General features: G+C 37.8%; 1 protein-coding gene and 1 long non-coding RNA gene across 2 annotated transcripts in view; both read right to left on the reverse strand.

Moving 5' to 3' along the window:
* The window catches only part of LOC143921219 (uncharacterized), a 542,666-nt gene that overhangs the window by 63,979 nt on the left and 451,902 nt on the right, over window positions 1–26,785 (reverse strand). The window lies entirely within an intron of this gene.
* LOC143922361 (general transcription factor II-I repeat domain-containing protein 2B-like) lies at window positions 6,401–9,851 on the reverse strand. Its single transcript, XM_077445585.1, has 3 exons — window positions 9,785–9,851; window positions 6,761–6,888; window positions 6,401–6,694 (listed from the first exon to the last, which is right to left on the reverse strand). The coding sequence occupies exons 1-3, from the start codon at window positions 9,849–9,851 to the stop codon at window positions 6,401–6,403; spliced, it is 489 nt and encodes a 162-aa protein (XP_077301711.1).

Raw genomic sequence — 26,785 nt, forward strand, 5'->3', positions numbered from 1 at the left:
CCTCAGGGATGATCGCAGTTCCTTTTGGGCATTGGATCATCGTTGCTGAGACATTGGATTCATTCACCAAAAAAATATCAAGCTTACTTGGACTAATGGGTGAACCAACCTGTACTAGGTCGCAATAGGAAATCACAAAATTAAATTTATTGCGGACATGAATATTAGCACTAGGCAAATTGAAATCACCCATTATTAACAATATGTCACGTTCAATTATGAAATCACGTACCATCATCATATTCGCAAACAATAACTTATATACATACATCGTCTTTCGCAGCGGGCGAAATGTAAACAACACAGATAAAAATTCTCGCAAATACAAAATCAACTCTCACCCATAAGTCCTCGCCAGAAGGAGTTTCGAAGTTCTTCAATCTGACAGACCGCAACAAGACACGAGAAGCAAATAAAACTCCCCGACCACGTCGTTGCTCTTTGTCTCGACGATGCACTGTCCACGAAGAATCAAAGAACTCCGAATCAAAAAATGATGGCGTTAACCATGTTTCAGTTAACGCCACCATATCATCAACAATAGAATAAATGGCTGTATTAAACGCGGCCACCTTGGTCCTGAGACCGCGTACGTTTTGGTAATACACTAGAAGTTTTCTATCTCTCAGTCTGGCGCGTGAGTCTTTTTGGTACAAGAAATGACTGATTTGAAGTCGTAAGACTTGCCAGCGGAGATAAAGCAGAAAGGGAAGAAGAAGGCAATACGGTCACTGTAGAATCACGACACTGAGGACTACTCATAGCATTCGTGGTAGAAAGAGTAGTATGTAGAAGTAGGTGTCATGCTCCCAGCAGCTCCGGAACACACATCAGCAAACGTAACGTCAGGAGATACTGCAACCGATGGATTAGGTTGAGTAGCAGACGGAGAGGAGGTAGTGGTAGTAGAATTAATTTCTAAGCCCGCTTTAAAGGTCACGGAATTTGACCCTTAAAGCCCTCAACATGAGGCCACCACCCCCCCGACGAATACAGTCCAAGAGACCCTTTCGTCGGAGAACGAGACGGTTGTTCATGAATATCGCACAAGAACAACCGCACATCACTGTTCTAATAAAATAACCACACTGTACATAACCAAGTACAAAATTAACAACAACGCATGAACACATAAAGCGCGCATGCGGTAGGAAACAAAACCTGAGATGTGCCGTGCGAATGCACGCACACCTCAAGTAAACATACATGTACGCATGATTATGCGTGCATAAGCACGCAAGCACACACACACACACACACACACACACACACACACACATACACACACACATATATATACACACACACAAACACACACACACACATACACACACACACATAAACCACAAATGCATACACTCACCTAAAAAGCAAACGCACACTCACACACACACACATTCACAGAATATAATATAAAAAAAAATAATAATAATAAATCAACACATAAATGCTTTTGCAATTAAGTGGAGTAGTAGCATTCAGGGGAACACAGCTTCCCAAAGCATTCCGCGAACTTTTCGAAAGCTCTAAACGATGCTTTACTCATTATTAGATCCCCATGATGTAGGGGGCCAATGAGAGAACCCCTGACGCTGTCCAGCAGAACCCTCCTCTCAGCCTCCATTCCAGGACAGGACCACAGAATATTATCGGCATCCTGCTCCGGAAAAGAACACGGACAAAAGGATTCAGATACCAAGCCCATTGATGCGAGCTTGCCGTTAAAGTGGCCATGACCAGTTAAAAATTGACTGGTCCAAAAACTAGGCGACAGCCAACCACGCTCAAGGCGCGAAGTGACCCTCGGAAAAAACAAATAGGTTTGTCTACCTTTAGAGGAACAATCCCATCTAAGTTGCCAAGCCGAAATAGCACAATTCAAAATAACAGACTTCAAACTTTGCCAGAATCGAGGATCATCGCACTGTGACTGATTAGGAGCACGGAAAAGGACGCCTGAGACGGAAGCATCTAACCCACCACGAAGTTTTTCTCGAGCAGCTCTTATTTGGACGACCAAGTCAAGTGGCAATGTACCCGCAAGAATCTATAGTGAGTCAGTAGACACAGTGCGATAAGCCTGGGTAAGAGCGATCAGAGGAAAACGCAGACCACTATTTAATGTACGACGGACCGTCTTTAATTCGACACGATGACCCCAAATGCTATATGCATACGTCAAAGAGTTCACAAACACAGCATCGTATACCAAGCGTTTTTCATGGAAACCCAAACCCCATGAGCGACCACAAAGGCGACCAATACGACCAAAGGAAACCTTAGCTTTATCTAACGCTTTCCCAATATGACCATTGAATGTAAGCCCGACATCGAGAACAACACCTAAATACGTGTACTCGTTGACAAATTTGATCTTACAGTCTCCGAGTTTGATATTAGGGGCTCTAACAAGAGAACCCTTTAATAGTAAGCACTTGGACTTAGAGGGCGAGAAAGAAAGTTTGTTAATTATGGCCCAATCGTCTAGAAGGTGAAGTGCCGCAGTAGCTCTACATTCCATCTCAACACGGGACTTTGCGTGCGTTAACAACACGATGTCATCAGCATACGCAACCAACCTGCAACCCTCCGGCAAATTGATTGTAAAGAGGTCATTGACGAGAATGTTCCAAAGGATAGGTCCCAAAACGGAGCCCTGTGGACATCCAATAGAGAGATCCCTGAAACCAACCTGTCCTCCGAGTTCGAAAACCAATTTCCTATCCGACAAGTAACTCTGCACTAAGCATAGTAAATTCGGATGCAGTCCCAGCAGACGCAACTTGATCAATAGCATGGGCCACCAGGCATTATCAAACGCTCCAGCAACGTCCAACAAAACAGCAACTACATACTTGGATGGAGAGTCCGAAGACTCCCTCAAGACACAGCGAATTGCATCAACAGTAGACTTTCCCGATCTAAATCCAAATTGACCACCGGATAAAACAGAGTTATCGTCAAGGAAACTATTGAGCCGACTCGAAATTAACTTCTCTAGAACCTTCCCAAGAATAGGCAACAAACTGATTGGGCGATAAGCCTTAGGGTCACTAGCCAGTCTATCAGTATTATGCTTTTTAATGACAAATAATTTTCCAACCTTCCAGCAACTAGGGAAGGTTCCAAATTTAAAACAATTCCTATAAACATTGAGAAGTTCAAAATTACCCACCGACCAAACAACTCTGGCAATATCTCCGCCTATCATATCAACTCCAGGAGCCTTACCCCTAGCCAGGTTATTAAAAATCGCACTAACTTCCTCCGAAGTCGGAAGGTCTTCATAGCAACTAAGTTCAGTAACATAAGAAGCAATATTACGGATAAGAACGTGAGCAGGTAGATCATTGTCAAAGCGATCAACAGGGATAAGTGCATTCACAAGATTATTAACCGCTTCACTACTAGATAAAGCAAGGTGACCATCAAGAGGACTACGAACTCCACACATAATAAAAGCGGGGTCCCTAGTGATGGCCTTATACGCTGGTCCCCAAGGTCCCGACCCTGCTTGCGAGCTAACAAAATTCTCCCAAGACTTTTTTTTGGACACCAAAATTTGACGCTTAAAAAGTGCAGAAGCTCTTCTAACCTCAATACCAAGGGGCATTAACAAAACCAACACCACGACGCTTAGCCGAGCGTAATTTACGTATAGCCCTTTTGACTAAGGATTTAAGGGATGCCAGGTAGTCATTCCATCAAGGAGTAGAGCGCCTACCTACAGCACCAACTCTACCAAAGACATCTTGTGCTATATTAAAAGTGGCAAGGTTAATTGCAGAAGTACACAAATCGGGACCGCAAGACGCACAAACATTTCCATCCTCAAAGAGCTGGCAGTATTAGAGAGACTCTCCACAACATGTAGGAACAACATATTTCCTGCTTTGGCCATATGGCGAGGAAGAATGTGGAGAGTCTGGAGAGGAACGCTGGAAGGAAGGCGAGCGAGAGGATGCTCTCCCAAGAGATGGAACTTCTTCTTCTTCTTCTAATGCCTTGTCCGCATCCGGACATTGGCGACCATCTCGTCGACTATTTGTAGAAATCAGCATCGGTCTTCAGCGGCTTGGATCAGATCTTTGGTGCTCATATCCGTCCACATGTGCATGTTTCGAAGCCAAGACAACTTCTTCCTGCTAATTTATTTCCTACCGTCTATTTTCCCCCATGGTTATCAAACAGAGAAATTCGTATCAACAAAACAATAAATTATATATTTTGTTCGAAACGTTTTAATGCTGTATTAAAAGATTGTCGTATGTAATCTGTTAGCGAGTTGTCCCCGCGATGAAATTGTGGAACGGTGAAATTTTCAAGAATCAGGTCCCTGGGAAAAGATTAATTCCGGGCTCTATGACAAACTAAAAAAAAGATCTTATAGATATATTTTTAATATGCAAAAAATCTATCAGAACTATTAGGGAAATACCCACTATTATTTACTTTATTTAAAATAATTGAATAAGAAAGTATGATATAACAGGTATGATTTAACAACGTGATAAGTGATTCTAAGTTCGAATCAGTCAAAATCTCGAGGTTGAATTTTCGCATGATCACAAAACTTCATCTATTGCTACTACGTATGTACATCAGTGTTCGCCACGCGAGCTATATTTGGGCGTGGTTCATTTTTATAGTCTTATCCTATTGGTCCCTTTTTTCTATAGATGCAGTTGACAACGGGTTTTCAATGTAAAATATAATATTTATTTTAATAAAATAAATAAACAAGTGCATGATATATTGTAATAAAATAAATCAACAACAATGAAAATGTTTTTGATAAGATCTGTCTTTTTCTTGTTCTCTTTGCCGGGGAAGGTTAATACTTACTGTTGTATTTAGGCTTGCACTTATGTACACATATAACGACATCTGTCGTTATATGTATACATTACTATTTTTAAATTAAATGAGCATCCCCTCTGGCAGCTAAATAATGTCTTGCTTAGAGAAAAAAGTAATCCATAAAAAATAGTCTTAATGAATGGGTATTAAATTCCTAAATAAAGGTACTAAAATTCCAGGAAAAAAATGTATTTTTTGCAGTTATTTTTTTTAAAAGCATCAGTTTCTTGACTGGCATTCGTCCTTTTTAGTCGAAAAAAAATAAGTCAAACATACCCGAAAACACCTACTTGGTGTTTGAAAACACCACTTAATCCGAGCACTGACGTGCATGGATTAAGTAAAAATTTGCAGCTCAGTGACGGATCACCTGCACCCGAATAATCAAGAGCACTCTTGTATAGGTCTGTTACCGAGAGTTGGCGCGAACAAATGCGCTTGTGTTGTGTCGGTGAATAGGTGTATAGCAGGGGTGGCCAAACTTTTGATCACTGCGGGCGATCTGTTTTTAAATTATTGGCGGCGGTCAACTAATATTGTGTGTTAAGTCAGCGGTTACGAAACTTTTTCGGTTCAAGTTAAATTACCTCTTTTTTGCCTTCTAGGGCTTCGCCCTCGGTGCCCCCCTGAGCCTTTGCCTTCTAGGTCTTCGCCCCTCTGCACCCCCCTTAGCTATTGCCGTTTAGGGCTTCGCCCCTCTGCGCCCCCCCTTAGCTAATGCCTTTTAGGGCTGCGGCTACGCCCCCTTCGGGGCACCATGGGGCTGCACCCCATAAGGCTGCGCCCCCTTTGGGGCCCCATGCGGCTGAGCTCCATAAGACTGCGCCCCATGAGGCCGCGCCCCCCTGCGACCCTTCGGGGCCCCATGCGGCTGAGCTCCATAAGGCTGCGCCCCATAAGGCTGCGCCCCATAAGGCTGCGCCCCATAAGGCTACGCCCCCTTCGGGGCCCCATGGGACTGCGCCCCCTATGGCTGCGCCCCTCTGCGCCCCCTTCGGGGCCCCATGTAGCTGAGCCCCATAAAACTGCGCCCCCGTGGGGGTGAATCCATTGAATCGAAAAAAGTCTAATCGGCGCCTATGAATCGAAAAAATAATAAATCGAATCATTTGTTCGATGACGGCTGCGCCCCATGTGGCTGCGCCCCCCTGGGCCCCCTTCGGGGCCCCATGGGGCTGTGCCCCCTGTGGCGCCCCTGGCGGGGCTCCATGAGACTACACCCCTTGCGCCTGTTAAACGGGAGCGATGTTTGGTTTTGATTGCATTCATGGTAGAAAATGTTGCTTCGCAGAGGTAAGTAGATCCGAAAAAAGTTATTAACTTGCCGCACATCTCCAAAAACATAGATATTTTTTTTCACAAATTTAATTCCAATAACTATTTTGAGAAGAAGTTCTTGATTTCAAAAATATATCACATTTTAATTTAAGTACTTCATCCTCAACTAGTTTTTTGTCCACATCCAAAAAATCTTTTAATTTTATTCATACTTTTATTTGTATTTCATCATTGAACGGGAATGATACGAATAATGTTAAACTCATTTCGTAACAGATATCTTGTTTGCATATTGATCATATTCGTGCGAGTTTCTGTCTATAGATATGGCAGCCATATTTTGGAATTGTTTTAAATCCTCTCTCCTCAATTGTGCTTCTAGGAGGGAAAATCTCCCCTTGAATGCATGTACATACGTCGCCAACGTTTTTTTCTTTCCCTGAAGTTGCACATTTAATTCATTTAGCTTTCCTGTCATGTCAGATAGAAAAGCAAAACCACGCACCCACTTATCATCTTTCAATTGGGGATATGATTTACTAACACTTGCCATAAACTTTTTTATTTAAGGCAAAAGATTCAAGAATATTTTTAAAAACTTGGCACGGCTTAGCCACCTTACGTCAGTGTGTACTAGTAATTCCCCGAGATCAGATTCACATTCCTTTAGTAATGTTCTGATTCTGCGTCTTTGCGAACTTATTCCACGAATAGAATAAATTATTTTGAATGCGACATTCATCACATCGTCTGGATTTAATTATCCATCCAAATATCCATTTACCATTACACTATCCATCTTTGTGCTCAAATGTAATGGTAGTTGGTAAAACTTGGAATATCATCATAATTTTTACAAATAGTTATAAATAAACCCATTATGATTCTCAACCATCGCAGGAGCTCCATCAGTCACCAGTAATTGACACCAGTTTATGTATTTGAAATTCTGTTTTATTAATAAAATACTTAAACGAAGTATATAAGTATGTATGTATATCTTGACCTCTCGTTTGTTATCTTCATCGGTAAAATTGTTTACAGTTCTTCTCTAACAGACCAGTCGACCGCGATCGAAGCTTTAGCCACCCCTGGTGGCCAAATACATCTATATATGTATGTATATAAAATTGAATGTCTGTCTCTGTGTCTCGTATAGGCTCCTAAACCACTGAACCGATTACGATGGAACTTTCAGGATTTGTTGTATGCATGTCCGGGAAGATTACTGTGTAAAAAAAAACGAGAAAAACCCTCTTAATAATAATATTCGTAATTACGATTTTACTGACGCGAAAGTAAAGCTATCCCATCCCGCCTTCAACGCATCACGTCGCGAGTGTGACAATAATCGTGCCACGCCTACCTTGCACTCGAATGTACTGACCATTCAGGGCTATACCACAAACACAGCGGATGGCCCACGTCAACAAATGTATCTATGCCAATATATAAAATTGAATGTCTGTGTAAGGGGAACGATAACGGGAACGAGAATTGCACGCGTTATTGTGGAATTGCAATGCATGTCTGGTTCAGCTAGCATGTACATATGTACCGGTCTCCGTGACGAGCCAGAATGTTAAATTACAGATGTCGATGGGGAAGTCTTCATACCATACTTTTTCAATGGTATCTTTTAATGATTGATGGCTAGACACATTTGTTTTACTAATCTTATATTTAAAAGCCATCCATAAATTTTCAATTGGGTTTAAATCGGGACTATTCCCAGGCCATGTTAATGTCTTTACACCCAATTCCTGCAAATAAACCCGAACCTAAAAAAAAGCAACAAAACTATTTCAGTATTTTGACCGAAATATTATTAATTACATTCAATACCATTAAATAAAATTAATACTCACTAATTTAGCTCGATGACAAGGGGCAGAGTCATATTGGAATATGACATCATCAGAATTTGAAAGATGATTTTCCATTGATGGGATAAAACTTTCTTCTAGAATTTTTTTATATGCTATTCCGTTAATGGAACCTTGCAGAAACGGTATTCCACCAATTCAATAATAAGAAAAACATCCCTAAACTATGTGGCTTGGGGGATGCTTCACTGTTTTCATGGTATATTTTTGGTCGAATCTTTCTCCAACTTTTCTTCGAACATACGGAAAACCATCGTAACTGAAGAGGTTGAATTTCAACTCATCAGAAAATATCACTTGTCGCCAATCCGATGTTGTCCAATTTTTGTGGTATTTCGACACTCTAATCGATTTTTCACCATTTTCTTCGTAAGTAATGGTTTTTTCGCAGGTTTCCGTGCTTACAGTGCAGCTTCTCTGAGTCGTCTTCTTAAGGTTACATCACTAATTTCAATTGAAAATTGATCCGAGATCTCTTTTCTTATCTCTACAGCAGTTTTGAACCGTTTCCGTAAAGATAATAAGAGTTATCAGGCGATCTTGTCTCTCGGATGTGCATCTTTTTGGTCCCGTCCCCTTCTTACGAGCAAAACTTCCAGAATCCTTTTTCTTTTTCATTATTCTTGACACAGTAGATACAGAACATTCCATTTGTCGAGAAATTGATCGCAATGAAAATCCAGAGTCTGCCAAAGCCGTGATTTTTATATTCTCCTCCAATGATAGTTGAGTGTATTGTCGCATGGTATTTTTATTTTCAACGATTTCGATCATACACCTCGAAAACTCACACTAAACTGAACTCAAATCGTAGAAAACAATCATATGTAAAAGACCCGATCGTTAAAAACCACACACCTAAAGGGACAATATTTTTATTGCCCAAAAATCGTAAAATCACAAGTGCTTCGGTTTCCGAAACCGCGACGGTAGCTTCTTAAGAATACTCAAATACTTAAATGAGAATCCGAAAGCCTATTTCTGTCAGTTCTAGGCTTTTCTTCGATTTTAATTTTCAATACATGGAATAATTCATCGGTAAGGTCAAGTGCATCGTATTAAGATTTTCTCAGAATAGAATTACATGTAACGATTTTCGCCAAACGCACAGAATCAATATTTTCATAAAACTCCCACGTTCTGGGAATGCGCAATTAGGGAACTGCTAAACAACAAACCTTTGAGAATATTTTGATTTATTATTTCCCTTCGTGCAGTCTTGAAAATGTTGTATATTTTCAAGATTTTTTTAATCCAATTCCCGGGATTCGAGATAAGAATTATCGGGACACGGGACAGCAAAAGTTTCGTGAATTCCCGGGAATGTTTGTCCCGGGCCGACCCGGGTCAGAAACCCTAGTATGTACATACATATATACAATTGAATGTCTGTCTGTGTGTCTCGTATAGGCTCCTTAACCACTGAACCGATTACGATGGAACTTTCAGGATTTGTTGTATGCATATCCGGGAAGATTGCTGTGAAAAAAAATCACCCAAAACGGGAACGGTCATTTCAAATGTGTTCGTTGTCTGCGTTATTGTGGCATTGCAACGCATGCCGGGTTCAGCTAGTTCAATAATAAATAAAAAATGACCATTGACACGAAAGCCATTTGAAACGTAAAGGAGGTAAGTAAAAAAAAAAAGACGCACAGTTTCTTTCGCGAGCTTCTATGCGATTACGAAAACGTACCAACTCTCACTAATCTTACCAGTGTACATAATTGATCATATTTTGCGCGTTGACAAAATTTTACAACATATGCAATAAGCGCCCGACACAGAAGATGAACCCTGTTTCGCGCAATACAAAGCTTCAGGCATGCTCAGTGCGGTATCGCCACATTTGAGGGGGCATCATACATTTGCCACTAGGCATTCGTCACTTTGGTTTCGAACACTCAACAGTGCCGTGTCGTCTACTGGTGTTCGTCTACCTTGGAGTCGACCAGCTCTGCCTAGCCGTGAATTCGCCTCATTTGGTAAAAACTATTCTTTACTTTAAAATTTCAATGTTCATCGAGAGTTATTTTGAAACCGATAATATTTTATATAGTTGCTTTTATTAAAGGTGGCCATTTGTTGAAGAGCTTTTATATAGATCGACATCTAAAATTCGTTCGTCGTGGTTTTTCAAATTCAATACTAGGACATTTTTTCTGAAAATATTTTTTTTAATGCTTCGTTTATTAAAAGCGCTAATATTCATTGTCTTGAACGCTCTTGTAAAATCTTACTTTTTATTTTACCAACATTTTAACGTTTCTACGTTCAATCGCTGCGCTGCATCACTGGACCGCATATTGTTCATCAAAGACTAAATAGCATTTGTTCCTCGTTAACGGTGATAATTAGAGGTAGAATAGTCACAGTGTTATCCATTGTTCGGCAAACCTTTAACAATGCATTTACAACCTTTGAAGAATACACGGCCCCCTCAGACTCCGGTGACTAGTGATAATATTCGACTAATTTGCTGATAATTTTCCGTAGATTGATCTCGCCGAAGGCTTTAATTTTCCAAACCATCTGCGAAATACCATTAGTTAAAAAACATTTATTTAGTTCGACATCCAAATTTCGTTCTTTGTTGTTTTTCAAAATCAATACTATGCCATTTTTTCTAAAAATAGTTTTTTTAATATTTCGATTATTAAAAACGCTAATATTCATTTTCTTGAACGCTCTTATAAAATCTTACTTTTTTTTTCATTTTACCAACATTTTAACGTTTCTACGTAAATATTCATTTTCTGGAATGTTCTTATAAAATCTCAAGATCACAAGACTGGCTAGAATAACACGTTTATACGTTCAATTGCGCTGTATCACTGGACCACATATTCTTCACCAAAGATCAAAGTTCATTTGTTCCTAGTTAACAGTGAAAATATTCTACTAATTTTTTTATATTGATTTCACCGAAGGCTTTGAATTTTCAATCCATCTGTTAAAACTACTATTAGTATAAAAAATGTGTACTGGTTTTATCTCAGCTTTGTACTGGTAGAGCCAGTACGAATGGTCGAAATGGACGTTTTTATCTTCAATAATATGTTACTGTTTAAATTGCACTGTAATGTAATCATCATTCTATCGTTCATATCCAAGCTCTATTTATCATTACTGATTAATTATAATTTGAAAATTTGTGTATTTTAGCACAATTGTCGATTTGTCGATCAATTTCCGTCCAAATAAGGTTTTAGCGTTCCCCCCGTAATCGCGGAGTGTCCAATTTTTTTTTCTTTGTGGATTGTGGCTGCATTATAATAAAAGCGCGTTTTTTTATATTCAAAATTATTTATTAAAGAATTTTGAATATAAAATTTATCAAACTATATATATATTTTTTTGATAAATTTACTACATCATTGATGTAATGAATTTTGCAAACTGTTTTCGATTGGTTTTAAGACCGAAAACATTATGTGTAAAGGCAGTGCTAAAAAGATTTTTAAAATTGTTTCAATATTCGGAAACGTACATTGTAACAAGGTATACATAAGTACATCTCGATAGGATTAGTGATGTCTTAAGAAATGCCACAAATTGTACCTAAATTTCATCTTTAAAATATTTACCGTCAATATGTTTCTTATATGTATGTATTGTAGTCAACTATAATATTTGACTAAAATTAATCTCATCGCGCATCTCCCCCGAATTGTAACTTCGTTTTTTCACGCCTAGTGTCTTTATATTCTTGAGTTTTAGTAAGAATATTCGCATATTTTTTTTCTATTTCACCGAATTCGTTCTTTGTGTTTCGAATGAAATATGAAATAGATTTTATTACACAATTCTGTAACGATTTACTTGCTCTAAAACAATAATTTATCCCATAAAGTTGTTGTCCAAACACGCCTATACGTCATAGGTTAATTTGCCCATAGGTTTTTCAAAGTTGTTTTTCACAGTCCCTAACTTATATAAGAGCCCATTTAATATTTTAGCCTTCAAATGAAATTCACCTTTGCACTTTCCAGCTATATTTACTCTGTTGTTTGTATAATCGGCCCCTACATTTTTGTAAGGATTCTAATACGATTCGCTCGAGATATTCTTATTTTTTAATTTAAACCCAAATCTCAAGACGAACTGGTCCATATGGAGTTGAGTCAACAATATTCGAATAATAAAATTCTGCCTGAAATTATACGTTATTTTACATTACGTTGCTTTGAAATTAGACGTTACTTCGCTGCCTATTTAACTTAAAAATTATCGTATATGTACGTACTGTTATGTACCCTGCTTATCACTCTAGTTCCCACAGTATCAAATGTACTTTTCACACGCTCATATACGTGAATAACAAGACTATAAAAATTCCTGTAATAGGATATTCAGATAACACAGGAATGTACCCAGCCCATAAGATAACAAATCATTTATATAGATCGCCATTCGATCGCATTAGTCAGTCATCGCCATCGACTCCGCAGATGACAGTCGTCAGTCATCACCATCAAGACACCGATAGAGGTAGTCCTCGCCATCGACTCCGCAGATGACAGTCGTCAGTCATCAACATCGACTCCGCAGTGACGGACAGTCTTCACCATCGACTCGAGAAAGCAGTCATCACCATCAAGACTCCGAGAGAGCAGTCATCATCATCGACTCTGACGGACAGTCGTCATCATAAATACTCCGAGAACGCGTCCTCAATTAACGATCAGCACAGCAGCAGAATAAAGTGAACGAAAGCTATAGTGAAATAGTTCTACGTGTCTCCTATTATAAAAATCATAGTTCCATTATCTACCGGTTTTCGAATATATCTATAATATAAGATAATTGTAACATTTTAATAACAATAAAGAAACTTGGTTGGTTAACCAAGTAGTAAAATAAAATTTAAATAAATATCTCCCTGGAACGTGACATATGATAATTTTGGTGGCAGCGGTGGGATGAGTCAATTGGTTTAAATTAAAAATATCCGTGCAAGGATAAGTGAAAGTTTTAAAAAGAGGAAAAATTCCTAAAAAGTGAAAGTGCTAAATAAGATATTAAATCTTAATAAATTTCGTGAACTTAAACATTCCAAAAAACGTAGCTATTCAGATTAGATCTTAGTATCTATCATTCCCGAGGGAATCAGCAATTATTGCTCTTGAGTGAATTAGTGACGTTCGGAAGTACAGTTCAGTTTTAATAAAAATAAAAATAATAATTTTAAACCAACGGCGAAAAAACGTAGCAGTTACGGCGGATTCTACATCCTACAACCTCGCAAGGACCTTCCCAGATTTTCGAGACCAAGAACAACCAACATCAATATGGAAATTGTATTAGTGTAAGTCTTCTGATACTTCAAACATTACACAAACACACACAAAATAAACTTAGCTGCTGATATTTAAATTCTAAGAATGCCTCCTAAAAAGGATAGTGAAGGTGAAGTTGTGATTCAGGAAGTAATAGACTTCAACACACTCACTAAATTCATAAAAAGGTATGATGGTAGTTCAATACCATTGTACGAATTCATCGATGACTGTGAGAATGCTCTCATATTGGCATCGGATTCCCAACGTAAAATATTATTAAATTACATTGTATCTCAAATTACGGGATCTGCAAGAATAATTATATCGAATATAAATACTAGAGATTTCAATAGTATAAAAGAAGCGCTTGTTAGAAATTATAGTCCCCATAAAAATTACTCTACATTATTATCGGAACTTCAACAATTGAAGCAACGACATGACGAAGACGTAACTAAATTTATGAATCGTATTCAAACCGCGACAAATTCCCTTATTAAAAGCATACAAAATTGTAACATCAAGTCCAAAGCAGACGAATTTAACGGACAAATAAAATTAATTGACGAACTTAGTCTTCAAAGGATGATTCACGGAAATAAATGTCAACAAACGCGGATAGTATTTTATTCTACTCACCCAAAAACTCTCTTAGATGCGTATAAAACAGCTCTAGAAATAGAGACTGATACTGCAAGAAACAAAAATTGCAACATTTGTGGTCGAGAAGGACATTCAAGCAATACATGTTTCAAGAATAAAGACAGAAATCGACAAGTCCACTCTGTTGAGACGCGCCCCAAGACATGGGAAAATAATAGAAATAATGATGAACATAAAAATTTTAGCAACAATAATAATAATTATAAAAATGGATATAATAATAAAAACAATGCGGGTTTTAAACCAAATCATCAGTACAGTAACACTGATCAAAATAAAAACGGTTATAATAAAATCGATAAATATAACAGGAGTTATGACCAACCAAAGTCATGTACTTATTGTAATTTAAAAGGACACACATTTGAGAATTGCTACAAACGGCAAAATAAAGAACAAAGAGATAAAAATAAGGTCAATCATTTAAACTTAATTCCGTCTGTCGAAGCCCGAGTCAATCGAACAGACTAGTTAATGACTCTTATTGTTTTAATTTAATCCCGAGCGATAACCCCATGAAACATATTAAAATTGATATTAAAAATAATAACAAATTTATTCCTAGAGATTTTCTAGTTGATACAGGAGCAGGGATCTCCATAATAAAAGAATCGTGCTTAGATGAAAAAACTATTTATAATAAAAACGATAAAATCAAAGTTAAAGGTATTAACCAAGGTTCAATATCCGAATCAATAGGAAGCGTACATCTAAATTTAGAGTTTGCTCATCACAAGGTATACATTATGAAAGATAACGAAATCGATACCACATATGACGGCATAATTGGCGCTGACTTCTTTGAAATTAATCAGGCTAAAATTTGTTATAAAACAAACAAACTTATTATCAACGAAACGATAAAAATTGATCTTCTTAATAATAACAAAGATAATGAGGATGACGAAATTCTAAATAATTATATTGTAAAACCTCGAACGGAAACGATTATAAAGGTCAAAATAACAAATCCAGAAATAAAAAGTGGAATTATCGGTGCCGAACTCAATCAAGAAGGTGTTTATTTAGCTAACGCGATAGTTAACGTAAATAGGAACAACGAAACTCTTTGTTCAATCCTCAATACTACCGATCAACAAATGAGGATAGATAATTTAAAAGTAGAATTAATACCGATACCTAAAGAAATCTACAAGTTCGAATACGAATCTAAGAACATTATCGCTAGACAAAAACTATTAAAACAGTCTATACGGACATCTCATTTAAATTATGAAGAAGAAAATTCGCTAGTAGAATTATGCGAAAGATATAATCATATATTCCATTTGGAAGGAGATAAATTAACGGGTACTAAAACAGTGCAACATGAAATTAATTTAGAAGATAATAGTAGACCAATACACACAAAAAATTATAGACATCCAGCAGTGCATAAAGAAGAAGTAAACGAACAAATAAAGAAAATGTTAAATGAAGGCATTATTAGACCATCTATTTCACCATGGTTTTCACCCTTATGGGTAGTACCGAAGAAAACAGATGCATCAGGAAAGGTAAAATGGCGAATAGTAATAGACTACCGTCAATTGAACAACGTTACTATTGGAGACGCTTATCCATTACCCAACATCACAGACATCTTAGATCAACTTGGAAAGAGTACATACTTCACTACTCTAGACCTTGCTAATGGATTCCATCAAATCCCAGTAAAACCAGAGGATATCCCCAAGACAGCTTTTACCACAACGAATGGACACTTCGAATATACACGAATGCCATTTGGACTGAAAAACGCACCTGCAACTTTTCAAAGGATGATGAATAACGCACTAACCGGTTTAAACGGAATATCATGTTTCGTATATTTAGACGACGTGGTAATCTATGCAACTAGCATAGCTGAACATAATCAAAGATTAGAAGATGTATTCAAAAGATTGGAAAGAAACAATCTAAAATTGCAACCGGACAAATGTGAATTCATGCGAAAAGAAGTCGCATATTTGGGGCACGTCATATCAAACGAAGGCGTAATGCCCAATCCAGATAAGATATCTGCGATAAAAAATTATCCGAAACCAAAGAACCCTAAAGACATAAAGGCATTTATGGGATTGGCAGGATATTATAGACGTTTCATTAAGGATTTCAGCAAAATAATAAAACCCTTAACTAACTTACTAAAAAAGGATACCGATTTCAAATGGACACCAGTTCAAGAACAATCATTTGAAACAATGAAAGAAAAATTAACAACCGCACCTTTATTACAATATCCAGATTTTTCGAAAGAATTTATTGTCACCACAGACGCATCTAATTATGCGATAGGTGGAGTACTTAGTCAAGGAAGTCTAAAAAGGGAGTTACCAATCTCTTACGCTTCCAGGACCCTAAATAAAGCTGAAATAAACTATAGTACTATAGAAAAGGAGTTACTTGCCATTGTATGGGCAGTAAATCATTTTAGACCTTATCTCTATGGAAGAAAATTTAAAATAATAACTGATCATAAACCATTGGAATATCTTTTTAATATAAAACAACCTGGTTCTTCAAGACTAGTCCGATGGAGATTAAGATTAGAAGAATATGAATATGAAATAATATATAAACCTGGCAGAATAAATAATAATGCAGATTGTCTTTCACGTATTAAGAATAATAATGAAACATACGAAAATTATCTGGAAAATTATAATGAAAACATGAAATATGAATTTAACGAAATTAATGATGATATATTTAATAGTGATACAGATATTGCTCATTGTGTATCCAAAGACGCGGAAATGTCTAAAGGATTAGCTAAACAAGTAAAAGAAAAGATTAATAACTACCACGAATTGAAAAAGCATGATAAAAGCATAACGGACTTTTTAACATCCAAATATAAAGATAAAACTATATATCATCTTATAACTAAAGAAAAATATTATAACAAACCAACTTATGAAAATTTCTATTATACGATAAAAAATCTTAGAGATCACTTAATGAAAGACAAAGTAAAAGAAATCTCTATACCTTTTAAACTAGCTTCAGGATTGGATCAACTAACATGGAAAATAGTGAAAAGAATACTCATTTTCTTATTCCATGAAACGGAAATAAAAATAAGAATTTACCATCATACGGAACAAATAAATATGATATGCCTAGATGATCTAGTAGACGACGACTTCGTGATGCCTGGAATATGTACTCCGGACATTAATGAAGGAAACGAAATCGAATTTCATGACCAAGGAGTCACTATTGAAAGACCAAATCAAATCAACGATCCTATACTTGAAGAAGATAACGAAAATTTTGAAAATGAAAATAACGAGTCTATACCCGAATTAAATAATGAGTTTATTGAAAATGAATCAACCGAAGATAATTATGAATCATTTGTAGAATATTGTAAAAACAATCCTTTCATTTCTTATGATAACCTATATGAAAGTGATGAATTATTATTAACAGATAAAAATACGGTAATAGCGTATCCAACATCTATAGACTTAGACGCGTCTAACCCTTTCGCGACAGAAATAATTGAAAATTGCATAGAAAACCCCGCGGAACAAGAAAGAGAATTATACGGGTTAATAAAATCAATTTCTCATAACAAAAAGATAAATTATTACCATTGTTTAACTAAAGTCCATTATTATGATAAAGCCTCTTTAAAGGATATATATAAAACAATAAGTAACTTAAAAAACGAACTAATATTAGACAACGTTCAAAATGTCAGTATGTCTAACTTTAAAAATGAATATGATAATATACATTACGGTAAAATAAAAACTCTTATACAGTATATATTTAGAAACACTGAAATTAAAATAGTAATTTGTTTAAATAAAATCTTAGTCCCCACTAGAGAACAAATTCCAACCATATTAAAAGAATGTCACAATGCATTGGCGTCTGGACATTCCGGGTATCACAGAACTCTAGCTCGAGTTAAATCTAAATACAAATGGCCCAATATGAAAAACGATATATATAAACATATAAAGAATTGTGATCAGTGTCAAGCAAATAAAACAGATCGAAGGAGGTATAAAGCCCCCATGGAGATCACTACAACTTCATCAACCTCATTTGAAAAGGTTTTCATAGATCTCGTAGGACCTTTGAATACTACTACGTATGGAAACTCTTATATACTCACTTTACAAGACGATTTAACGAAGTTTTCTCAAGCATATCCTATAAATTCAACTGATGCTGAAACAATAGCAGAAAGGTTGATGACATTCTTCTCACATTATGGAGTTCCCATCTCAATACTTACGGACTTAGGAACTCAATTCACCAGCAATATAATGAAAGAATTCATGAAACTATTTAAAATACGCCATGTAAAAACAACGGCATACCATCCTCAATCGAATGGAGCCCTTGAACGTTCCTATTCTACGTTAAAAGACTACTTGTCACATTTCGTAAATGATTCACATACTGATTGGGATAAATATTTACCATTTGCAATGTTTTGTTATAACACCAGCGAACATTCTACCACTAAATTCACTCCTTATGAATTAGTGTTCGGTAGCAAGGCAACATTACCTAGCTCGATTAATAATAATGAATTCAGATTAACATATACACAGTATGTAAACAACTTAAAAACAAGATTAAATAAAATAAAAACAACATGCAAGGAAAACATTATAAATTCAAAAATGAAATCAAAGCAAAGATACGATAAAACGGCAGTACAACGTACTTACCAAGTAAACGATTGGATACTATTGAAAGCATCCATAGTACCTAGAGCTTTAAATAAGAAGCTACTTCCAAAATGGAAAGGACCATACAAAATTGTGGCAGTCCACGATTTTCAAAATGTATCAATATTAATTGAAAGAAACAAAATAAAAAGAGTACATACTAATTTAATTAAAATATATCATGGTAATTAATAATCTAATATAATTAATCTAATCTAATTATTATAAATTTCAGAATATTATCAATCATCAACTTAGTCTACGCGACCATCCTCCCTATTACCAAAGGAAGTGGTCTTTATTTTAACCAAATTGGTATGCTTAAGCTAAATGAAGAGACATGGACGACTATTACTTACATTAATACAACTATTATCCCTCATGAAATTCAATACTTAACACAAGGAACTAATAATGTATCATATAAATGTGAAACAACAAGTAAAAAATTTGCTAGAAATGATTGTAAACGACAAATAATAATGTTAACTAAGGGTATAATTAATTTAGAAAATAAATATGAAAATATAATACATCTCACGAATACAGGAGATATAAGCAAACGAGTAAAAAGAGGATTAATTGACGGATTAGGATCAGTATTTAAAACAATTTTTGGAACATTAGATGCAGATGATGCAAAGTATTACGATGAATCAATTGATAAAATAAATAAAGATGAACAACATCTTGTTGAGTTAATGAAAGATCAAACGCATATTACTAAAGATGCTATAACTAGATTCAATAATTCTATAATTAAATTAAAACAAAACGAATACTTAATTAGTTATGGTATAAAGAAAATTGATGTGGCATTAGAACAAACACATAAAAATTTAGATTACACAACAACCATTTTGCTTATTGAAGAACAGATAGAACTAATCCATGCTAATATTGAGAGTCTGTCTCAACGTCTTGAAACTATAATTACTTCTATTTTAATGGCAAAACAAAACATACTTCACCCTGAAGTTTTATCGCCTATCATACTTTTTAATGAATTGAAAGAAAAATATAATTTATTACCTCATGGAATAGAATTTCCAGTACCTTTGATATTAGAAAACATACACCTTTTGATAGACGTTTCTAAAATCGTAGTTTACCATAAAAACGGAAAACTTATATATTTACTACAGATACCATTAACTACCTCAGTAGAATATAAATTATATAAAACTTACCCTTTACCTATACCTCATACAGATACAGACATATACTCACTCATTATACCAACATATAAATACATTGGAGTATCAGTCGACGATATGAGTTATACTATTTTTGATAATTTAGAAAATAATTGTAAGAATATTATTAATCAAATTTTTATATGTAATAAATTAAATATACTTTCCACACTCAGTGAAATACATTGTGAAACAAAATTGCTAAAAGATGTTACTAAGAATATACCTGAATATTGTAACACAAGAAATGTTAAAGGTAAAATAGACCTATGGCAAAAATTAACTAACAACAGATGGCTATATACCTTGTCGGAAAGTAAGAAATTAACAATTAATTGTAAGAATAAAAAGAATGAATATGTTGAATTATTCCAAACAGGAATCATAAAGTTAGATAAAGGATGTAAAACGAATAATGGCTTAATAAGCTTAAATGCTGATAATAACATTTTTACTGAATATGAAAATCCAATGTCAAATATAAATATAATAAATGATAAATGTTGTGTTATAGGAAAAAAAAATTATAGTTTACATCAACTAGATCCTATAAAATTAATAAATGTAGATAACACAAACACTCAGAAAGTCCTAGAGACATTTGAAAAATTTAACGATAAATTAGAAAACTATCAAAATCAGCCAGCCATTGTAAAGCATTCCTCATTTTTTGTAAAGCTAATTTATGGAATAATCATTACTATTGTTATACTTATGCTAGTTAAAATAAGTTTTCATCTTTATAAATGTTTTAGAGATAAGAAAAGATTTAATGTAAAGTATATTCGAAAAACACGAGATAACGTAGAAAACGAAGTAGAAATAGTTCAAATCGAACCAGAAATTAGATCTAGAGAAGAAATATTAAATGCCATAAGCGGCTAACTTCTTAATTTTTATGTATTAATAAGTTTCTTAACAATGGGGGTGTTATGTACCCTGCTTATCACTCTAGTTCCCACAGTATCAAATGTACTTTTCACACGCTCATATACGTGAATAACAAGACTATAAAAATTCCTGTAATAGGATATTCAGATAACACAGGAATGTACCCAGCCCATAAGATAACAAATCATTTATATAGATCGCCATTCGATCGCATTAGTCAGTCATCGCCATCGACTCCGCAGATGACAGTCGTCAGTCATCACCATCAAGACACCGATAGAGGTAGTCCTCGCCATCGACTCCGCAGATGACAGTCGTCAGTCATCAACATCGACTCCGCAGTGACGGACAGTCTTCACCATCGACTCGAGAAAGCAGTCATCACCATCAAGACTCCGAGAGAGCAGTCATCATCATCGACTCTGACGGACAGTCGTCATCATAAATACTCCGAGAACGCGTCCTCAATTAACGATCAGCACAGCAGCAGAATAAAGTGAACGAAAGCTATAGTGAAATAGTTCTACGTGTCTCCTATTATAAAAATCATAGTTCCATTATCTACCGGTTTTCGAATATATCTATAATATAAGATAATTGTAACATTTTAATAACAATAAAGAAACTTGGTTGGTTAACCAAGTAGTAAAATAAAATTTAAATAAATATCTCCCTGGAACGTGACAGTACTTACATATATCGTACGATAAATGACTTTCAATAAAATTGTCAAATTTGGCAAAGTATTCGATACGACTTAAATGATTCCCCTTTCGATTTGACAATTCGACCTTTCTTTCTTTTAAATTACGCCTTATATGTTCCCAATCGATATGTCCAGTTGACAATTTAGTTTTTGCTTGTGAAAATAACTAACGCGCATAACAATACATGGATTTGCATTTTTCTGAAAATATCTGACAATATTGGAGGCCCCTTCCGCTGTGTCTTATTCCAGCACTGATAGTTTTAACTGATAGTTTAACTGATAGTGTAACTGATAGTGTAACTGATAGTTTAACTGATAGTTTAACTGATAGTTTAACTGATAGTGCAACTGATAGTTTAACTGATAGTTTAACTGATCGTTTAACTGACCTCCTCCACCTCCCCACCGCCACAATTAGGGTCGCGAAGTGTTTTCCCTGATCAATTAACTATACTTTTCATTTTTGATCCATGTTCAGATGTTTGAATTATATTTTTATACATTATAAATGTATTTTTCAAATGAATTGGGTCATGAGGTCGTTCGGCTCTAACATACATACATATATACCAAAGGTGTTTCCACCCGAAAAACTTTAGGTACTTAAGATCTATATATGTAAAGAATAAAGAAATATGTAAAGACTTACATAAAACTACTAAATGCTAAAATGAAAGAAAAAAAACGGATCTTCAGCAATTACCTCACCACTCTATTGACATATAGTTTGGTAAGTGTAAGTAAAATAAATATAATAACGTATGGAAATCGCCAAGGCTAGCTTAGTATTAAAATTTATTTGACGATAAATAAGTCCATTTTAAATCCGATAGTAATAATAAATAAATGTATATAAGGATAGTGAATGACATCATCACGACTCGGTGGTAATCTTCTCTAGTTTTAAAATGCTCCAGCAATTATCTAGAGGGAATTCTGCCATTAGACATACACAAATAATTCCCCCCCGTCCTCCCACACAATAAGATAACCATCTCGTATAAAGGAAATCTCATCAAAGAAAATGTTAATGCCCATAAACACAATATATGTTTCGTCCGTAGAATCAGCAAATCTACTTTACCGAAAAATGCTCGACAATCAGCTTCACACGGGACCCCGCAAATACTCCAACCTGTCCACGGAAATGTCAGGTCCTTCGGTGGTCGGCTATTTCAGTGTCGACAAGGACATGGAGCTCGTGAATGACACGTCCCGGCTGAAGTACATGGTTGGCGCGACCGGTGTCACCCATATGGACCTCACCCACGGCACGTACACCAAAGTGGAAAAATGCATCGAAGATAAGCGCTTGCCCTTTTTTAAATATCTTCTGGATCACAAGCAGCTGCTGGAGTCCATCCAGAGCTCCGTATTCTACGATGTCGGTTTCGTCACCACTCGCAGCACCTTGGTGGCCATCGCCCAGATGCCTTACTCAAGACAAGCTGTGTTGCTGGGTGCCCGGATGATCAACGGGGCTATTTACATCTATAACACAGCTGATTACGTCGATATTGAATCGTACGCTTCGAAGTTGTACTCCAAGTGGGGGTATAAATTTCGCCAGCACATCTTGTCAGGTGAGTTTCGGCTGTCTGTTATTATTACCTATGTATGTATATTATCCCAAACTATTTCTGCAATGAAACACTTGGCCTATTTTTGAAGTCGGTTAAATCATAATTTACACCCATTCACCATTCACTACTGGAGGAGGCCTCTACAACACGTTTCCACTCGTCTCTGATTTGCGCAACTCTCATCACATTTTCCGAATTTCGTCTACTCATCTTCCCTGCGGTCTTCCTTTTGCTCTTTTGCATTCTCTCGGGTACCATTCAAGCACTTTTTTTGTCCACCTTTCGTCCATTCTTTTATCCACTATATCCACTACCCTTGTCATTCCCACGTGTTCCGCTTCCTGTCTTTCCTCGTTATTTATTTATTTATTTTATTCTAAACAGACCATTGTGGCATACAATGTATATGGCATTGTATGTCGAGCATACAGCTTTCCATACTTCTGTGAGTGCATTGGACTTTGTGTCTTGGCGTTCAGTGTCCAAGTTTCACATTATTTATTTCTTAACGACTTATTATTATACGCTTTACGACTTTGATGGTTTTGAGTCCTTAAATCGCCAATCTTTTTGATATCAGACAAAATATAGGTGAGTTTAATTATTATATCAGCGGTGTAGTCGAGCCTGTTCCTGTACTTTGATCGTTGCAGCATAATAAGAAAATTCTGATTCGCATAAATAGGATGTAGAAAACGGAAGTAAAAGAAAAATAGCTTGTTTTTACATATTGGGTTATTCTTCTGAAAACTCGCTCAAAAATCGTTTAATGGCTGAGCTTTGTATTTGAGTCACTGAGTAAATCAATTAAATTTTCATTACACTCGCGCTTAAGTCTAATGGTTTAGCTGTCACGGAAAATGGATTCAGAACACAGGAATCGTCCTAACTCGGTTTGGGAATATTTTGCAAAAGAATTGTTATCAAGTTGTGTAGGTACTCAATGTTTAATCATTCATCTAAGGCAGGAAAACAATCAAAATTTTTTGATTCAATTGATGAAATCCAAAATTAAATTTTATCACTTGTATTAAAAATCATATTACTTTTACCTTATATTGTGAAACTTTTTCCACATTTTGTATTTCCGTATCCAATTTCTATTCAAACTCTCCGCCTGTATGTACTTAGATTCATGACGTCATAAACATCAGTGGAGATTGACCATCGCTCGCCTTTCAATTTGAGGTAGAAGTTGGTTAAATGTGTTGCAGTCCTGTCCTGTTTGGGAAACCCTGCCATAGACGTTCAATCCAAGGTCTCTATGGACACAAGCAAACAGCGAATCTTATTTGTTGGTTTGCGAATCGAAAAAAATCTCACACCGATAATCCGCATCAAATATATGTACATCGGTATCTACCCACCTCGTTTCATCGCGTTATATTTTAAGATCGTGTTCACATTTTAAAATACATCATCTCTTTAAACTTTTATGTATGAAGGACCCAGAAGAGTGCACGTATAAATTATTAAGTTGGCATGTTTGAGTCAAGCGTAAGCGCATATGTTTAGGTTGGTATGCTGCGTAATGATGAGTCTCGTTGACTACTGTACCGTATGTCCCTTCACGAATTGAATACTACATTTATCATTTAATCCAGCGGTTTCCAAACTGAGAGGTGACCCTCCCGGGGGAGACGCGGACTATCGCCAGGGGAGGCGATAGTCCGGCAAATATAGATAGGCAAAACTTTTTAATAAAAAAATAATTTTCATACCATAATATCTACAAATAAATAAAACTTCATATCGTAGCTTAACAGTAAAAATTCAATGCATGAATGTTTATTTTTATTTTTCTTTCATTTATATATATATATTCATTTAATTCCTATAAAAAATTATTCGGAGAAGAAGATTTTAAAAATTGCGCTTACATACGCTCTGTTTTTTGCTAGAGATGCCCATTTAATTGCATATGTTCGATATGTCGCGGATAATAATATATTATTTTGCAAACACATTCTTGGGAATACCACATCCATTGAAATCTAATCTATAATTTGGAAAGAGACTTTGTATGTATGTAAGTATCCTTGGTCGTCGTCGTCCGTAGATCGGTGACGTCATCGAACACGTGATTCGATTTTTTTTTTTTTTCGATCCATGGGCGCCGATTTGTTTTATTCGTTTCGCGAGTAGCTTCATGGGGCCCCGCCAGGGGCGCCCGGAGGGCGCAGCCTCATGGGGCGCAGCCCCATGGGGCTCAAAAGGGGGCGCAACTTTATGGGGCACAGCCTTATCGGCCGCAGCCTTATGGGGCGCAACCTTATGGGGCGCATACTTATGGGGCGCTGTCTTATGGGGCGCAGCCTTAGGGGCGCAGCCTTATGGGGCGCCGCCTTATGGGGCGCCGCCTTATGGGGCGCATACTTATGGGGCGCTGTCTTATGGGGCGCAGCCTTAGGGGCGCAGCCTTATGGGGCGCCGCCTTATGGGGCGCCGCCTTATGGGGCGCCGCCTTATGGGGCGCCGCCTTATGGGGCGCCGCCTTATGGGGCGCCGCCTTATGGAGCTTAGCCACATGGGGCCCCGAAGGGGGCGCAAGGGGGCGCAGCCTCATGGGGCCCCGAAGGGGGCGCAGGGGGGCGCAGCCTCATGGGGCGTAGCCTTATGGGGCGCTGTCTTATGGGGCGCAGTCTTATGGGGCGCAGTCTTATGGGGCGCAGTCTTATGGGGCGCAGTCTTATGGGGCGCAGTCTTATGGGGCGCCACCTTATGGAGCTTAGCCGCATGCGGCCCCGAAGGGGGCGCAGCCTCATGGGGCCCCGAAGGGGGTGCAGCCTCATTATGGGGCGCCGCCTTATGGAGCTTAGCCACATGGGGCCCCGAAGGGGGCGCAAGGGGGCGCAGCCTCATGGGGCCCCGAAGGGGGCGCAGGGGGGCGCAGCCTCATGGGGCGTAGCCTTATGGGGCGCTGTCTTATGGGGCGCAGTCTTATGGGGCGCAGTCTTATGGGGCGCAGTCTTATGGGGCGCCACCTTATGGAGCTTAGCCGCATGCGGCCCCGAAGGGGGCGCAGCCTCATGGGGCCCCGAAGGGGGTGCAGCCTCATTGGGCCCCAAAGGGGGCGCAGCCTCATGGGGCGCAGCCCCATGGGGCCCCGAAGGGGGCGCAGGGGGGCGCAGCCTCATGGGGCGCCGCCTTATGGGGCGCCGCCTTATGGGGCGCCGCCTTATGGGGCGCCGCCTTATGGGGCGCCGCCTTATGGGGCGCCGCCTTATGGGGCGCCGCCTTATGGGGCGCCGCCTTATGGGGCGCCGCCTTATGGGGCGCCGCCTTATGGGGCGCCGCCTTATGGAGCTTAGCCTTATGGGGCCCCGAAGGGGGCGCAGCCTCATGGGGCGAAGCCCCATGGGGCGCAGCCTTATGAGGCGAAGCCCTAAACGGCAACTGATCATGGGGGCGCGGAGGGGCGAAGCCCTAATAGGCATTAACTAAGGGGGGCGAAGCCCTAGGCGGCATTTAATCATGAGGGTGCGGAGGGGCGAAGCCCCAAAAGGCATTAGTTAAGGGCGGCGAAGCCCTAAACGGCAGTTAATCATGGGGGCGCGGAGGGGCGAAGCCCTAAAAGGCAACTGATCATGGGGGCGAAGCCCTAGACGGCAGTTAATCATGGGGGCGCGGAGGGGCGAAGCCCTAAAAGGCAACTGATCATGGGGGCGAAGCCCTAGACGGCAATTAACCATGGGGACGTGGAGGGGCGAAGCCCTTGGAAAATTACGTAATTGAGT

The sequence above is a fragment of the Arctopsyche grandis genome, chromosome 2, assembly GCF_051622035.1.
Source record: "Arctopsyche grandis isolate Sample6627 chromosome 2, ASM5162203v2, whole genome shotgun sequence".
Taxonomy (NCBI): domain Eukaryota; kingdom Metazoa; phylum Arthropoda; class Insecta; order Trichoptera; family Hydropsychidae; genus Arctopsyche; species Arctopsyche grandis.